This window comes from Miscanthus floridulus, chromosome 19, assembly GCF_019320115.1.
Source record: "Miscanthus floridulus cultivar M001 chromosome 19, ASM1932011v1, whole genome shotgun sequence".
NCBI lineage: Eukaryota > Viridiplantae > Streptophyta > Magnoliopsida > Poales > Poaceae > Miscanthus > Miscanthus floridulus.
This window is the reverse complement of record NC_089598.1, coordinates 95,001,719-95,019,794: the sequence shown is the minus strand read 5'-3', so window position 1 is coordinate 95,019,794 and position 18,076 is coordinate 95,001,719. Positions and strand designations below refer to the sequence as shown.

Genomic DNA, 18,076 nt, shown 5'->3' with positions numbered 1-18,076 from the left:
ATAGGACCTTTCACAGGTGTCCAATCTTACCCCCCCCCCTCCACCTTGCGTTCATCATTCCACCATGTCATTAATGCAACTTCCTTAGGATTTAGAAACATACGACTCAAGCGATCAATGACTGGTAGGTACCATATTACCAAGACAGGAATTCTCCTTTGCTTTACATCATTGCCTAAAGGAGTGTTCTCTTGGGGTTGAGAATCATGTACCACCTTTTTCCCACCCTTCTTCCTTTTTTCCTTATGGAGGCTTCATCCCTGTTGTAAAGGTCATTGTTCTTGTACCGACTGGCGCCACACATGAGGCATTTATCTAGTAACTTGAACATATCGCCACGGTAAAGGATACAATGGTTCTGGCATGCATAGATTCTTTTGAACCCCTATTGTCAATGGACTCATAACCATCTTCGCCCGTATGTGTTGGCAGGAATTGAATTTGGCTATGGGAGCAACCATGACAAGAGTTGCAACAGACAGTCCAACCAAGTGTACTTAGCCTTCAGGATGAGCAACTCAAGTACAAAACGTAGCACTATCCAGTGATAACCCTTTTCGATACCATATAGATTCTCCTTTGCTGCCTTCTTAACCCCTTTCTAAATTTTATAGACCTTTTGCTCTCTTGAGTTAGTTGAGTATCACCTTTGGTCCAATGGACTGAAGCATTTCCTCTAAATAATCACCATCAGCTTCGTCCCCCTCACGTCCTCCACCATCATTATTGTCGCTAGCTTCATCCCCCAAATGCCCTTGACCATCACTCCCACCAGCTTCATCCTCAGCAGGCCAACCACCACCACCAACACCAAAACCGTCATGGCCACGAGTAAACAATACTCCACCATCAAGCCCATATGTAAATGCATCAAGATCTTTTGTTGTAGTTCCTACATCTCGTGTCTCAATGCTAACAGGTGTTTCAATTCGTCATGATGGATCCAAACTGTATAGTCTGTTAAAAAACCTCGCACGATCAAGTGTGATCTAATTCTAGTCACCTCATTCCATGCTATACCATTCTTGCAATCGCTACATAGACAAAGAATTTTGATTCTGTTCTTTGTCGCCATTGAACGCTTCTCTATGGCTTTAAGAAATAGATCCACTTCTTGTCGGAAATCTGTCTTCCACCTTACAGAACCATATACCCATGACTTCATGTGCTCCATTTCCTACAATGATCAACAAAGCAAAAACAAAAAAAATAAAGTTACGTATAAGAATAATTAATAAACCAAAAGACTATAATAATTAGCATGTAACAATATATTATGGAAGGCCATTCTTATTTAAAGTTATAGATAATATATAATTTTCAACTTTTTTCATCGTGTTCCTCATGTAAGATATATATTAATACAACCTAGTTAACAAACTAATATAATGTACCACTAAACTACTATTTTTTTTTACTTTTGTTAATTGAAATAAGCGATTTCAAATTAAGAAATGAATTAGCACCGGTTAATATTTCACCCGTTATTTTTCATGAAAAATTAATCCTATATACTAAATAAAATAATATGAATGTTAACAATATAAAAACTAATCCCAAACCCTAGTCCTAGATCTAGATCTAGATGCAACCATCTCTCCCTAAAAACTATTAAATAGACCACTAAAATGAAGACATGGCCGCTAAATGACGGTAGAATCTTGTTACCCTACTAAATTCATCCTATCACCGTCAAAGATTTGATATACATGCACCCATAAATTTCTGAACCACCATGGAAGAGAGACAATGAGAACCATATATAATTACACTAATCTACCACTAAAACTTCAAAATGGGGCTTGGATTAGCATCTACTTACCATTTTAAGCCTCCTCCACCATAGAAATCAAGATGAAAGTCTTTCCCCTTGGATTTTTGTTTTTTGGGGTGGTAGCCTGAGGCTCCGCCTTCCTCCTTGGTGTACAGTAAAAACCTAAGGAGAAAGAAGGAGACTGCTACTTATGCACGGGACGATTTGTATAGAGTCGCATTTGAAGATATCCAGAGGCGGCTCCAACTACACTGTTGTCTCCAGCCGCCTCTGAAAATCTCCTATTTTTAAAGACGGCTACGGTAGCCGCATCTGAAAATTATTTTAGAGACGGCCGGGGTTGAAGCCGCCTCAGCTCTGTAAATCATCTTCAGAGCCTGCTTGTTTGACAGGGCACTATAGAGGCACCTCAATCAGGAGTTGTCTCTATCTACTACCACCTAAAAATAGGGAACGCTTTCATTCAACTAAATCTGGTGCGTGCGCCGTACCCCGCTCGCCGCATGTCTCGCGCGTATGCTGTTGAAGGAAAACGTGACCTGCCTACGTTAAACTGCGTGTCCTTCGTGTCTCTCTTGGGCAGTTGGGCTACTACAGCCCAGCCCGAGTCCCGTCAACTTCCCAAGACAAAAAAAATACGATGACGGACTGGTGTGAAGTTACGTGCGATCTGCTCGTGCGTCTGGAGGCCAGGTAATTCGGGATTAAATTATTCTCAAAAAAATATTCGGGATTAAATTTGCTTCTCCAATTTTTTTGACTCCCTCTTGCCAATCATCAGCTAGGTTATATTCAGAGTTCGACGTCACGCAAAACCAGCTTAACCTAGCAAACTATATAAATATAATATAATAATAACTCACAATGTTCCGTATGTTCTAGGTGTAGAGAATATTTTCTAAAAAAATCAAATCAGCTTAAATTTGTAAAATGCATAATAATAAATCACAATAAAATCACACAAGTATTCAATTAAAAAAGTGAAACCAATTTTCTTAGATTATATATCTCTACACATAAAAAGCGGCAAAGGAAATCGTCTGCACCACCAAATAAAAGAGGCAAAGGGAATCGTATGTGCCTCGTCCCGCCCCGTCGACATAGCCACGAATGCACCACCACTCGTCGACATAACCGTGGATGCATCGCCACCCGCCATTGATCTGTGAAAGATATCGATGGGGACAGACGTCGGACAAGGGGTCATCGATGTGGATGGGTAAGGGCATCGAGCAGCCGCCGCAACTGGTGACGTAGAAGAGTCAACGACATCGATGGGGAAAGGGCATCGAGCACCCACTATCAATGGATGGCCACATGTGTCGTCATATACATAGACAAAGTTTTGTTACTCTGGTGCAACGCATGAGCATATATCTAGTATAGAAAAAGAGCTCATGTCTCTAAAAATCATTTTTAGTAGTGGTAAAGAGAGAATTGGCTGTCTTTTTTGTGTCGTGGCTGCTGCTGGCTACAAGTTTTCACAACTAGAATAAAGTGATAAACTTAATCTAGGCGGTCATTTTTTATTTTTCCAAGCGGTCAAGCCGTCCGCCTCCGACAAAAGGCATGTGTTAATGGCTATTTTCGGAGGCGGTCCAAATGCCCGCTTGTGAAAATCGATTAAAAACAAAAAAAAGAAAGAAAAAGCCTGCAGCCCGAACCAGGCCCACATCTGGGCCTCGTGCCGCTACCCTTGCACGCTGCCCCCCCCCCCCCCCCCCCCCCGATTCGCTGCCGGCAAGCCGGATCCAGCCTCGCTCCATGCGCGCACCGCCACCGGATCCGCGTTGCTCGGGGAGGAAGAAGAGGGAGCCGTTGCCGGATCCGGCCTCCCCATCATTGGATTTGGCCTTCCCACGTGCCGCCATCGCCAGATCCAGCCTCCCTGCACGCGTCGTTACCAGATCCGCGCCGCTTAGGGAGGGAGATCAAAGAGTGAGAAGAGGGAGCCACCGTCGAATCCGGCCTTCCCGCCCGCGTTGCGGCTGGATACGACCTTCCCACGCGCCGTCGTCGTCGATTCGACCTCCCCCACGCGTGTCGTCGCCGGGTCCACGCGCGCGCAGGGAGGAAGAAGAGGGAGCCACTGTCGGATCTGGCCTCCCCGCCCGTGCCGCCGTCAAAGAACCGCGCCTGAGCGCTAACGGGCGGCACGCGAGTGCCACTGGGGAGGGGGGCACAAGGGCCACTGATGAGGGAAGGAGGAGAGCTAGTGCGGCGCTTGTGGATGAGGGAAACAGAGAGAAAGGAGAGCTGGTGTGTTAGGGTTTCGTTTCTCATTATATATTCAAGACTGGTGATGGGCTAACTTGGGTCTGGAGATGGTTAGCAGGCTAGGCCTGATTTGCCGATGCGGGCATTTTAAAGGTCCGCCTCCAAAAATGGATTTACGGAGATGGGCCTCTTAAGGTGTCCATCTCCATAAATAGACTATTTTCGGAGGCGATTGTCTTAAGGCGTCCGCCTCCGTAAATTTATTTTTGGAGGTAGGGCATTTTCTAACCACCTCTATAAATAAAACGACCGCCTCCGTAAATGCATTTTGCGTGACGGTTAATTGTGACTGCCTTCGTAAATAAAAACGTCCGTCTCTAAAAATCATGAGGCATTTTACGAGACGGTTGTATTTTGTGACCGCTTACGTTAATGTTTGAGCAGTGTCGTACAGAATCATTTTTGTAGTAGTGTTTTTTCTTTCTAGGGATGTATACTTGTAGCTACTGAGGACTTGCCTCCGGCTGCAGCAGTAGCGCTGCAACAAGCGCAGCCGCTTAGGCTGAGAATAGAGTAGCTCATGAATTATCTTTTCTCTATCTAGGAGAGGAACATTAGTCGTACTGCTGTTTGGTTAGGCCAAGCGCCTGTGTGCGTTCTTGACCTCATCAGTCATCAACAACAACGACTCTAACGATTATTTTTTCTAGCTAATGAATCTCTCTTTTACTAAAAAAAATTCTCTTTATTTCATGACAGAAGCTGTATGGGTGCTTCAAATGTCCAAGGTTGCTAATCAGTGCAGTCGCCTGGACACCCGTAGTAGAACATGTTGTCCAAAAATGTGCTAGCTTGGTAGCATTTCTTGTTGTTTGCATCAACATAAACAGACCCAACCGGCAGTATATATCCCTGGCCATTAGAATCGACAAGTTGAACATTCTGAAAACTTGCCGAGTCTTTTTCCAGGCCATTGCCCATTGCCCATTGGGGGACTTGCATATCCTTTGTAACACTTAGTGTAACTACCCCAGGTTATGTCTCCGGCATGATCCTCCAAGCTGTTAAATATACTTTTCGGCCAGAACCCAACGGGCTTCAGGTTGCTTATGTCATACCCAAAGTGTAGCCACCAATCTCCATCGTCTTTATTCTGCAATACAATTTTACATGGATATATATCACGCAATGAGAGATAACAAATATCACTAATACCAACAAAACCGAATATTGATATGATTCACCACTCATCGATTGTTGTGTGATTTGATCCTCTCAACTCATAACATATACCAAGATGACAAATTGAAATATAAAGAATGTGTTATTAATTCCTTACAGATTGGGCTTATCAAATCAAAATATTGTCATATGAGGGAAGTCGATCTATTGCAAGTTTATAATATAATAATGAGTTATTCAACTTCTCCTTGCCAATAATCCGCGCCCAATCAATAGTGCTTAAATAAACTAGATTTTATAATATTCAACTTCTCCCACCAGAACAAACGTGCTTAGATAAACAAGATTTTATCAATCCGCGCCCAATCAATAGTGCTCGTGCTCACCTAAATGTTTAAAGAGTCCAGGATACTCAGTAGTTAGCTAATTAGGTGGACTAAACAGCCATGTAATTGTCTTAAACGACTAGAGAAGTGAACACGAATGGCCACCGTGTAGCGTCTACATGCCATTTAATCTAATCTAAATTAATGGCTGTTAGTTTAGGCAAACGCTAATCCCACCACACCTTAGGGTGTCTCTAAGGGCATGTACAACCCACAGACAAGGGCTGTCTGCAAGTTCTTGAAATTCACGACACAGACAGCTAAATAGACAGTTCATACATCACATAGACAAGGGTTGTCTGTTTGACTGTCTGCAAGCTATTTAATGCTTGTATTTAACTATGATCAATCATGAGTACCATTTTTGTATACTATTGTGTTGCTAATTGATACGTGGAGTATGATTGCAAATTTTTTAAGATCCATCAATATAAGTAATATTAATATATTATACATGACTTCAGAGAGAGCTGCATTGTACACATACTGGAACAGAAAAAAATGAAAGCAATACAAGGAGCCATTCAGTCATCACTATAATAAAGCAGCATATATCCACACCTTGCATAACTTTCAAAAAAAAAAAAGAAAGGTAGATGCATAACTTTCAGTTAAACATAGAACACTAGTAGCCTATATATCGTCCACACCTTGCAGAACCAAACCAATCACCTAGTGGCAATCTGATTGTTGCCATCATGTTGAACCTGGAAGGAGATAGATGGAAAATACATAAGCTTCCTGTCATTGGTCACAAAAAACAGAAACAATCAGAAATGTAATGCATCCAGTAACTGAAACTGAAAACTGAAGAAGGCAAAGGATGACAATGTTCAGAGCATACATGAATCTCAGGAAAAAAAAAGATCTGGTAGTAGTTCATAGTTTCAGAACTACAACAGTTACTAGATGACAGGAAGTGGAGATTGCATAGTTTCAGCAACATTGGATACAAAGCAAATAGCAAAACGAAGGATGGCATAGTATGTTTTTGGCCTCTATGTTTTCTGTGAAACAATAGATTTCGAAAGAGTGAGAAATCACCTGCACTCTTGGATAACTGAATAAAAACAGAAACTTAGTTGATGCCCACACAACGAAGCAGCCGACCAGTAATAACAAAAAAATGAACTGCAGCCTGCAGGGCATAGGCAGGAGTATTATTAGCACAGTAAGTGACATTTTCTCTACACTTAACTTTTTAATATCAGTGCAGATTGCTGATCAGGAAGCATATAGCAAGATAATTTCAGAATAATCATTAGATAACATGTAAAATTAGGAAGCAAGATAACATGTAAAATCAGGAAGCATACACTGCACCTGGGAAACTTCAGAATAATCATTAGATAATTTCAGGAAAAAGCATCTTCCTTAAACACTTCATGGCAGCAAGTCGCTCAGACTTTTCGTCGTCTGTCATTGAACTTGTATCTTGTGAGATGAGGTTGTTATATGCATCCATCATCTTTGATTCTTATAACACAAGCTTTGAGGTGCAGAGAATAATTGCACATACTAAGGTTCAGTAAACTAGAAAAAACCATAAAAGTTATCCAAAATGCATAACACAAGCTGCATCATGAGAACGAAATGCATAACACAAGCTTTCAAAGGTTAGCTGCATCATTTAATTCCTATATTGTGCTGTGATCAAATGTGCCAAAACAAAGTTGTAGACCAACTATGCACATTTGGTTTATTCAGTTAGCACGTAGCAGCAACAAACTAGACACAGGTTCACATGTGCAAAATCTGGCCTCGTCACCATTCCACAACTAGACACCTTGACAAACAGGTTCACAAATGCAGTCACAGTGCATCGGAGCCTCCAACCAGGAAGCACTTCTAAATCTGTTAGCTAAAGATATCAAATACATGATGGTAAGGTTGCAGCCAAACATGTAACAGTTTCACATTCATATTAGATAAAAAAAAATGTAGCATTCACATTCAGAATTACAGGACTGATTGTTGCTGGCTGCTGCTTCTTGGGTTACAGGCCTAGAACAAGTAGATTCACTTAAATCCCACAAAAATCAGAGAAAAAAAATGAACGGGTACTACCAGTCTACCACCACACAAGATCACGCAACAAGCAAGAAGCAAATCCATGACTATCTGCACAATCCGTAGCTCGAACTCTCCCCACACATTACAGAGGATGGCTTACATAAAGATCTGGAGCCCAAAGCAACTCACCATGGATCTTGGGGGAGGTTTCCATGGGGGGATGGAGGCCCCAATCCTGGTACTTGAGGTGGCCATGGTGGCACAGTATATGGTGGCGGCGCGGTGGAGTTTGTAGGCGGCGCAATCAAGGGAGTCGGCGGCGGTGGTGTAGGTGACTTAGCTAGCAGCGTCGCAGGTGATGAGGTTGCCAGCGGCACAGGTGACGAGGTTGCCGGCGGCGCAGGTGGAGGGAACGGAAATCCGATAGGGGAGGATTCGGCCGCGCCGGATGCAGCCATGGATCCGTGGCCAAAGGGAAGGAGGCCGGCCGGCGGGCTGGATCCGCGACCAAAGGGGAGGAGGCCGGTCGCCGAGCCGGATCTGCCTCCAACGGGGAAGAGGCCAGCTGCCCTGCTGGATCCACGACCAATGGAGGAAGAGGCCCGCGTGCTGCCGACCTTGCCCTTCCGCCCCGCCGCCACTCTCAACGCCGCCAGCGCCGTCGCCACGCCTGAATCCGATGGTGTGTTAGGGTGGTCCATCTCGCTGGTGAAGTTTCCCGAAAAGATCGAAGAATATATGGAGACGGCGGTGGATTTGGCGCGCAAAATCCATTCCCGCGCGCCCTCAACTTCCTCCGCGCGCGCGCGCCCGCACTGGATGCTCCGCTCGTCGACTCCCCCGTACAACGCGACTCTAGAGAGACGACGGCTTCTTGGACCATGAGCCACGCTCGTCGTCTCGCGAAGCGCCGGGGCGAGCTCGTCTGCTCAGTTCGGGGTTCTTTTTGTAAAATACGCGACGTACAGACGAGTTATACAGACGCGCTATACATGCCCTAAGGGCGTGTCCCCAACAACTGTCGACTTCACTAGCTGACTCGGATTCTCATATGATGTGTAGCTGAGAGAAAACCGAAACCGAACCTGTTCGTTTATACTGAAATTTAGTTTATACTAATACTTATATTAAAATATTACGAGAGAAAAAACATTACTCCATAACCTAAAAAGTAGTTGAAGCGAACATGACCATCCTCGCTAGCGACTTTCTCGTAGCTCAGCTCGCTCAAAAACGAGGTGAAGCCGAGCATGCAGTGGTGGCAAAGAGGAATCTTGCCTCTGTGACAGACTGAGATGGAGAGATGAATATAATTAAAAATTACGTGCGGGACCCATGGCTCTTTTAATCGCTGGTTGCCGATGATTACTGTTGGGGACGCCCTAATAGTATGAGCTACCACTAACTCTAAGCTAAAAAATATGAAGGAGAGAGAGACTATAGCATCATGCTGTGAGAGCGGGATACATCGTGAAATGTGCGAGACTATCTCTTAAGTCTATGCTAGTATCTTGATTTTTACACTATTTAGTGATTGAAAAATTGATTCAACTAGCTCCAAACTAGGCCATTGAAGGCGCCCTTATTAGATACTCTATCACTCTATAAATTTGGAACTGCAAGCACTAGTGGCATATTCGGAAAGCTGATGCAAAAAAAAAAAAAGACATTGAACTGGTGCACGTATCATTTATATGGTACCAAGTTTAGCTTATGAACTTTATCAAGCCGTGTTATTAATTAGACAATTTTCTCTTTGAGAATAGCAGGCGTGGCGGTCCAGTATAATCTTTACTCCCTATCTCTTGATGCCATGAAGCAGTAAGATATTTTTGCATATATATATGATGACATTATGTACATTATACCTTAAATATCTTGAATGATTTTTTAGGTTGACCATTTGCTGGTTCTAAGGTATCTCCTGGAGCATCCTTCACATGTACAAAACCATTACAGTCCAGATTAAAGCATCCAGTTGACTCGTGTCCTTTAAAAACAAAATTGCTTATGGGTGTGGCACAATAAGGATATTTGAGTAAAGAAAAACTTATAGATTTTTATTTCATACCGTCCAGTATAAAAAAAAACGTGTCTTGCTGTCACCAAAGCGGGATGGGTTAACCTATGGATAACAAGGAATTTGTGAACTATACATATCTACTAAATCCATCACAAATTATAAGATGTTTTGACTGTTCTAGATACATTATTTTTATTATGTATCTAGACTAGTATATATCTATGTACATAGCAAATGCCACGTATCTAGAAAAGACAGAACGTCTTATAATTTAGAATAAAGTATATATATCCTAAATATGGCATACTATCGATGACTTACCATCCAACCCGCTCGCATATCATTGTAGTCACTATTGCCGGGCTTGTCATTTGATACCCACATTAATGCAGCAGTAAATCCCATTTCGCTTATAAACATCTAGAGTTGCCATGCCGCCTGTGTATCCACCGGTTGGGGGCTGTTCGCATCGTAGGCTGCGTACTGTGAAAAAAAATAGCACATTTTTCGTGATCATACGTAATTTTATAATTGTTGGAAAAAACATGAGCTATCTATTAGACGAGATCAGACGATGAAAAAAAAAAGAAGTACCAATGTAAAAATACCTAAAGTTACTAAGTAGGTGGAGATAGTACCAAAATTATGTGGGGCAAGTACTAAAATATGTGAGGCCCAATTTATTTTTTACTTTATTATTTTTCGGTTATGAGTAAATTGGTAATTAGCCCGTTCGCTTCACTGAAAAAACAAGCCAAAACACTGTTCCGACTGATTTATTATGAGAGAAAAATACTGTTCTAACTAAAAAAAACAAACTAAAAAGTACGGATTACAAGAGAAGCGAACAGGGCCTTTAGCATCTTCCTTGAAGGGCAAAGATCGAATTTCCCATCTCATCCCTGTCTAAAGTCTAAACCTGTCGCTTCCATCTCAGTCTAAGTTATTTCTCGCCTTGAACTAAAACAAAGTTCTTTCTCCCTTTGAACTAAAAAAAAAGTTCTTTCTCAGCTGCTAGCCGGTCGTAAGGGGCCACGTCGACGGCCGCCGGTGCCGCACCGTCGCGGCGACCTCGCACGCGAAGAGCTGCTAGCACCGGTCGCGTACCGGCCTCGGCGCAGTCTCCTCTCGCGCTGAGATCTCCTCAGCGGAGAAGAGGAACACGGGCGGCATGGTCCACCACCAGTTGCGCCGCCACACTCCCGCGACCGTCGTCGCCTGCGAAGATCGGATAGCACCGGGCACGTCTACCGACCTAGGCACGCTGCTCCGTGCATTCTCCTTTCCGTGCTCAAGGCCGCCTTGCGCCGCCCGCCCCCTCAGCCTGTCTCCTCCTCACGTTTTCGATCGAGTCGAGTTCCTTGGATGATTCCCTGTCGCCGGCGCCTAGGCCTACAAAGCCCCCCTGACCCGCGCTGCTCCCTGCTGTGATCACGCACAGACGCACGCGCTGGCAGCCGCGTTGTGGCGCAGGAGCGCAGCAGGCGCCATAGTACAAAGGCATCCTGGCCGTTGATCTAGCGGCGACAGATGTTGTCAGGTCGGCCTCCACCATGGACCCGACCCTCCCCCCGGCAAGCTTCTTAGGCTTGTTTTGTAATATACTGATTCGTCAAGGTTTGGAATAGCCTGTCTAAATCCTTGGATTTGAACACTGCTTTCACGCGAACTAGCTAAGGTCTATTTTGTTGTGCTTGTGAACAATTAGTGAACAATGCATCCCGGTTACAGCAGCCGTCTCAGGGGATTAATAAAGATGTTGAAGACTGGTCTTTCACAACCTAGGAGTGGGCAAGTTATAAAAACAGTGACAATGTCTAAAATTTCACTACATATGCACGACATGTGGCACATGTCTATACACCTATGAGGCACGTAATCCCTTCAATTTATTCTAGCTTCACCACTACACCACGTGGACATAGATTGAGAGTTACTCCAAACTCCTAGCTAATGTCTTTCGCCCTCCAAAACATTGGTTAGGGAGTTTATTTAGTTTCCCAATGCTCAAACAGTTGCTCTTATCCTTTTTCTTTGGTCTTTGAGTACTAGTACCTAATAGTGGAGGGCGTAGTTTAATTTCGTCGAGCCAAGCACACAAAACCGGTGATGTAACCTTGTTTCCCCAGTAAATGCCTGTAAAACTGATGTTTTCAAGAGAAGTGTTTGCCCGATTGGATCTCAGATTCAGATCTAAAACTACTAGAGGGCGGCTTGACTCTTGGCCGCTTGGATTGAATGGAAAATGCAATGACCTATTTTTACAATGACACTCCCTAGCCCTTTATAGGCAAAGGAGACTCCCACTTGCTACAACATATTTCAACCACTAAAGTGGATGCTGAGCATATTCCTAACACTAGACTTGGAAGCCAAGAAAAATAAAAAGTGCATGAAAAGTAAGATATAAGTGCTTTAACACTAGGCTTATCTATCAATCTCTCCCTAAGCCTTGTGTCGAGCACCGGAGGTGATCTGCTGTAGCCCAATCCTCTCCCTCATCTCCTGGAACTTTGACTTCCCCTACGACTTGGTGAGAATGTCAGCTAACTGATCAGTACTAGCAATGTGACTGGCCTTGATGCTTCCGTCCTCCAAGCAATCTCTGACGAAGTGGTACTTGATGCGGATGTGCTTGCTTCTTTCATGGAAGACAGGGTTCTTGGCCAGAGCTAGAGCAGACTTGTTGTCCACCTTCAGCTCAACCACATCTACCTTCCTGCCAAGGAGCTCTGCCAGCATCCTTGACAGCCACAGCGCCTGTGTTGCGGCAGTGGTGATGGCGATGTACTCCGCTTCACAGCTTGAGAGGGCCACACCTTTTGTTCGAGGGACTACCAGCTGACCAAGCAATCACCAAGGAAGAACATCGTCTCGGTTGTGCTCTTGCTAGTATCCACATCGCCGGCGAGGTTGCTGTCGCAATAGCCGACGAACCACGCCGTGTCGGGGGCCCTTCCATAGTGAAGACCATAGTCAAGGGTGCCCACCACGTAGTGCAGGATTCACTTGATGGCCTGCAGATGCTCCATCATCGGCCGCTCCATGAACCGGCTCATGTACCCAACGGCGAACGCGATGTCCGGCCAGGTATGGACCAGGTAGCGCAAGCTCTCGATCAGCCGCTAGTAATGGGTTGGATCGACCTCCTCCACCGTGCTCTCCTGACTCAGCTTGAGCTTCTCCTCCATAGTGCTGTGGGCTGGATTGCAGCCTATCATGCCGCCGAGCCCGAGGATGCGCTTAGCGTAGTGGGTTTGGCGGAGGGTGATCCTTGTGGCATCCTAACGCACTTCGACGCCGAGGTAGAAGCAGAGGAGTCCGAGGTCGCTCATGTTGAATGCCTTCTTCATCTGCACCTTGAACACCTCCACCTTCCGCTCTTCAGCGCCGATGATGATGAGGTCGTCCACGCAGATGCCGACCAGTAGAACATTGCGTCTGCTGCCCCGCCATTACACCGCCGCCTCATGCGCACTCTGCTTGAAGCCCATCTTCTTAAGTGTGGCATCGAGCTTCACGTTCCAGGCGTGTGATGCCTGACGCAGGCCATACAGTGCCTTGCATAGGCGGTACACCTTCCTCTCTCCTCCGGCGACGGTGTAGCTAGGTGGCTGGCGCACATAGACCACCTCCTTGAGATCGCCGTTGAGGAAGGTGGACTTCACGTCCATGTGGTGGACTTGCCACCTCTCTTGAGCCGCTAGTGCAAGGAGGACATGGACTGACTCCATGCGTGCCACGAGGGCGAAGGCGTCATCATAGTCGATCCCCTCCTGTTGAACGAAGCCGTGCGTCAGTAGCTACGCCTTGTGCTTGATCACCACACCCAGCTCGTCCTTCTTGAGCTTGAACACCCACTTTAGGGTGATAGAGCGGTGGCCGTCAGGTAGTGGCACCAGCTTCTAGGTGCGGTTCTTCTCAACGCACTTGAGCTCCTGCTCTATTGCCACCCACCACGCCGGATCACCCTACGCCTCAGCATAAGTGGTTGAGAAGCCGGCATGCGTCAGATGAAGCTGGGTGAAGAGCCTCTTGGGCTGGTCCAGTAAAGACTGGTCACCGAGGATGCTTGCCACGGTGCGGTATCACAGAGGCTCATTATCATAGTAGGCGTCCAGACGGTCTTCATCGTCTTTCAATAGTGTGGCAGACTTGACCTTCGGCTGCCCTGCATGCACTTGTGTCACAGTAGGTGAGGTAGAAGACATTGACGAGGTCAGTTGGTACGCTAGAGAGATCGACTGCGATGATGTAGAGATCAGAGAGGTCGGCTACGGTGCTGGACAGGTCGTAGCTGCTACCGATGGATTGTCGACCACCGCCGATGGGCTGCCGAGCTTCCCTAGATTTGGTGATGGCGAATGAGGCAGAGATGGTGAAGAGGTCGGCGCTGGTGATGAAGACCCATACATCAATGAAGATGCACCTTGTGCTTCCTCAGCACCTCCAGCCCACGCATACTCGACGGTGAAGTCGTGAAGCGCGGTCACCGACCCGTCATCCACCGCCTTGTCCCATGCCCAGCCGCGTCCTTCATCGAACACGACGTCACGCACCACACGCACGCGTCGTGTCATCGGGTCAAGCACGCGGTAGGCCTTAGCCCCCTCTATGTAGCCGATAAAGACCCTTGGCGAGCTATGATCATTGAGCTTGCCGACATGGTTTAGCTCCTAGATGAAGGCCAGCTAGCCAAAGATGTGCAGATAGCTGACCACCGGCTTGCGTCCATGTCAGGACTCATGCGACATCTTATCGTCGAGCGCACTAGTCAGAGAGCGGTTGAGCAGGTGTACGACGGTCATCATGGCCTCTCTCTAGTAGACCGCTGGCATGCCATGCTGTTTGAGGAGAGCGCACGCCGCTACCACCATCGTCTGATTGCGGTGCTCGACCACACCGTTCTGCTGCTGTGAGTAGGGTGCAGAGTAGTGGCACTGAATCCCCTCGTTGGCGCAGTACGCCTCGAACTCAGCTGTCGTGAATTCGCCACTATTATCCATGTAGAGCACCTAGAGTTTATGGGCGCACTCCTTCATGGCTGCCTGGTGGCGCTTGATGGCGTCCGTAGCTGCCGCCTTGGAATCGAGCAGCACAGCCCACATATAGCGGGTGGCATCATCAACGAGTAGTAGGAAGTAGCGCCAATCTCTAGGAGTGGCTGGTGACACAAGACCACAGAGGTCACCATGCACCAGCTCGAGCTACTCGGTGGCGCGGTAGGAGGCTTGATGTGGGAAAGGTCGGCGCTTCAGCTTGGTCAACACATAGGTGTCGCAAAGCTGCTCGACGTGGTCGATGTAGGGCATGCCATGGACCATCTCCTTCTTGATGAGCTACTTCAAGGCTTCGAAGTGAAGGTGCCCAAAGCGCTCATGCCAACGCCATGCCTCATCATCCCAACGCGCAACAAGGCAGAGGGGGTGCACCACCTATACATGGAGCACATAAAGACATTTGCTTCCCTGTTTCACCTTGGCGAGAAGACGACGGTCTCTAGCCCAGATGCACAGCACGCTGTCCTCAATCTCCACCCGCGAGCCATTCTCATCCAGCTGCCTAACGCTGATGATGGAGTTCTTCAAGGCCAGGATGTAGTACACCCCAATGAGAAGATGGTCCTCCCCCATCTTGGCCTTGAAGATGACCGAGCCGACGCCCTTGATCTTGACGGTGGAGGCGTCACCAAACTTGACGGAGCCCTTCATGTCAGAGTCTAGGTCGGAGAAGAACTTGCGTCGGCCAGTCATGTGGTGTATCACACCGGTGTTGAGGTACCAGCCGTCAATCTTGTCATCGACGACACCCTTGCCGAGGAAGGCGTCGGTGCATAGTTCATCGCGGTGGAGCTCGGCAGAGCCAGCCGACCTAAAAAGGGGAAAGCTTAGACCTTTCACCCCCTCCTCTATGTCTTGCTGCAGCTTGATGCACCCATGCGCCAGGAATAGGGTGGCATCCTGATCTTCTACTTGCGTGACGTGAGCCTACCCACCGTGGCATGGAGGAAGGCGGCAGTCCTTGGCCCCGTGGCTAGTCCTAACACCACAGTTGTTGCAAGTGTCATTCTAGGTTGCCTTGCGCTCGCCGGCGGCGCCACCATCAGCGCCGACCTAGCCCCGAGGTCTCTTCTCCTCCTTCTTGCCGCCGCGTGGACACTGACGATGCTCCTTGGAGCCAGATGAACTAGATCCTTCCTCCTTCTTCTTCTTGTTGAAGGCGCGCCACTGCTCCATCGTGTACAGCAGCTTGCCTTCGGAGGCACTTGGCTCGGTGTGAGGCCCCTCCTTGCGGTCCTGCACCGCCTTGAGCCTCCCGGACACGTCCTTGACAGTGAGCTACTCGAAGTCGAGGAGCATCTCAATCGACATGATGATCTACGTGTACTTCCTTGGCATGCAGTGGAGGAATATTTCCACCGCGCGCTCCTCCGTGAGGTCGGTGTCGCCGTTGCGCATCATCTATTCCATCAGATTGGTAAGACAAAGGGCAAAGTCCTTGACTTGCTCACCAGGCTAAAAGGCGAGGCCTTCCCACTCACCTCGGAGGCACTGCAACGTTGCCTGGCGCAGATGATCTCCGCTGATGCGTGCCACGGCGATCGATTCCCACGCCAGCTTTGTCGTAGCCTTGTTCGCGAGATAGGTGTCGAGCTTGGTGGGGATGACGGCGCACAACGCCTCCAGCGCCCGGCGATCGTCGTCGTAGTTGACGCCACCAACGTGAACCGCCTCCCACAGCCGCCAGGCCTACAACTTGACCTTCATAAGCAGGCTCCACTCGTGGTAGTTCGACTTGGTGAGCATTGGCTAGGGCGTTCCCACTCCGGAGTCACGGTAGACCATCTGTAGCACTAGGGAGCGGCCGTGCCGACCACGACGCTTCTCTGGTGATGGTGACTGGCAGCGACGTCCGACCAGGCTACGTGATCCTCCAGCTGGCTCCAGCTCCCGTTCCATCTCAGCGCGTAGTACTACGCCCACGTCTACCACGACCTGGGCCACAACCGCTGCCTCTGCGGGCAGCAAGGCGCGTCGCACGATCGTCGGCTCTGGCACCTGTGGCGGCGCGCGCTCTCGCGACTTGTCTAGCGTTGGACATGGCGCTCGCTCACTTAGGAACCCTCTCAGTTCCGATACTAGATTGTTGGCCCGATTGGATTTCAGATTCAGATCTAGAACTACTAGAGGGCAGTTTAGCCCTTGACCGCTTGGATTGAATGGAAAATGCAATGACCTATTTTTACAATGACACCCCCTTGCCCTTTATAAACAAAGGGGTTTCCCACTTGGTAGAGCATATTCCAAACACTAAAGTGGATGTTAAGCATATTCCTAACACTAGGCTTGGAAGCCAAGAAAAATAAAAAATGTAGGAAAAGTAAGATACAAGTACTTGAGCACTAGGCTTATCTATCAAGAAGCAGAGCCATAGTGTCTATGATCTACAGTAAAAACAAGGCTGAATAATAGTTTGTTATCGCCATTTTCTGATGAAGAATTTAGTGTACAGCAAAACTGATGTGAAACTGTTTGTAACCACACAACTCATAAGAAAAAATTACAACCTATATCTGAACTTGTGTAGTAATGCTATGGAATTACAGGCCAAGTAACATATAATTTGAAATATTTATGAAACCTATGACTTCAAAAAAATATGAAAAAAAGTATCATGTTTCTTGTAGTGCCCTAGCAAATTCAACTCCATAAGAATGATGATTTTCTTTTATACGTACGATATTGGTATAAGATAGAACTTACATCATTTGCAAGCGTTGATTCGTCAATTGATGATGCGATGATTCTTATTGAATCAGCTACGGTGAATGAAGAGCTTCTGTTCAGGGATGATGGATCTCTCATACTTGGATGAACATGATCGATTGATATTGTAGTTTTGGGTTCGCAAGAACTATAAATATCAATAGCGCAAGGCACGTATCTTGTGCCATTTTATATGATGGCTATGTTTCGCTCAAGTTCAAGTAAAATTGACAAAGGAGAAATCAAATATATATAGAACAGTTTTTGTGCCTAGCTTAAATAATAACAACTGCAAAAGATATGCTAGCTAGCTGGGAGCCTGGGACAATTTATTGTATGGATACACATGAAGAGATCATATATGGCAGCTAAAATAATAATTGTGAGAGATATGTGGTTAGTTGGGACATGGGAATATTAAACTAGCACTAGTGGAGAAATGGGCTGTACTCCCGGTTCTCAACCGCCTTCAGTTTCGGTTTTGGAATCGGGAGTACCAAATCAGGACTAAAGGTCCCCTCCTTTAGTCCCGGTTTCGCGCCCGGGACTAAAGGTGCACCTTTAGTCCCGGTTGGTAAGACCAACCGGGAGTAAAGGGTCTCCCGGTCTGGCCACGTGGGGCGGCCCTTTAGTCCCGGTTGGTATTACCAACCGGGACTAAAGGTTTCCTTTTTTTCTTTTTTTGTTTCTATTTTCAATTGATGATTCGTTTTGT

The 18,076-nt window shown here is 46.8% G+C and overlaps 1 protein-coding gene and 1 pseudogene across 5 annotated transcripts; both read right to left on the bottom strand.

Moving 5' to 3' along the window:
• Window positions 1-4,720: 4,720 nt before the first annotated feature.
• Window positions 4,721-17,549, bottom strand: LOC136528196 (protein neprosin-like; annotated as a pseudogene).
• On the bottom strand, window positions 5,194-8,514 carry LOC136528197 (leucine-rich repeat extensin-like protein 5). Of its 5 annotated transcripts, XR_010776997.1 has the most exons (4): window positions 7,762-8,514; window positions 6,883-6,975; window positions 6,604-6,697; window positions 5,194-6,266 (listed from the first exon to the last, which is right to left on the bottom strand). XR_010776997.1 is itself a non-coding variant. In XM_066521123.1 (3 exons), the coding sequence occupies exons 1-3, from the start codon at window positions 8,271-8,273 to the stop codon at window positions 6,256-6,258; spliced, it is 651 nt and encodes a 216-aa protein (XP_066377220.1). In that variant the 5' UTR covers window positions 8,274-8,514; the 3' UTR covers window positions 5,985-6,255. The 5 variants fall into 5 exon arrangements, 2 of the variants coding, with proteins under 2 accessions (XP_066377220.1, XP_066377221.1); XR_010776995.1 differs by having other exon boundaries at window positions 6,883-8,514; XR_010776996.1 differs by having other exon boundaries at window positions 6,604-6,975.
• Window positions 17,550-18,076: the final 527 nt, after the last annotated feature.

What these genes read in the sequence shown, in the direction of transcription:
- LOC136528197 (XM_066521123.1), bottom strand. Translation starts at nt 8,273, where the DNA reads ATGGACCACCCTAACACACCATCGGATTCAGGCGTGGCGACGGCGCTG. An exon ending in AACCTCCCCCAAGATCCATG is followed by an intron (nt 6,698 to 7,761) that starts GTGAGTTGCTTT and finishes TATGCCCTGCAG; the next exon opens with GCTGCAGTTCATTTTTTTGT. An exon ending in TCAGTTATCCAAGAGTGCAG is followed by an intron (nt 6,301 to 6,603) that starts GTGATTTCTCAC and finishes GACCAATGACAG; the next exon opens with GAAGCTTATGTATTTTCCAT.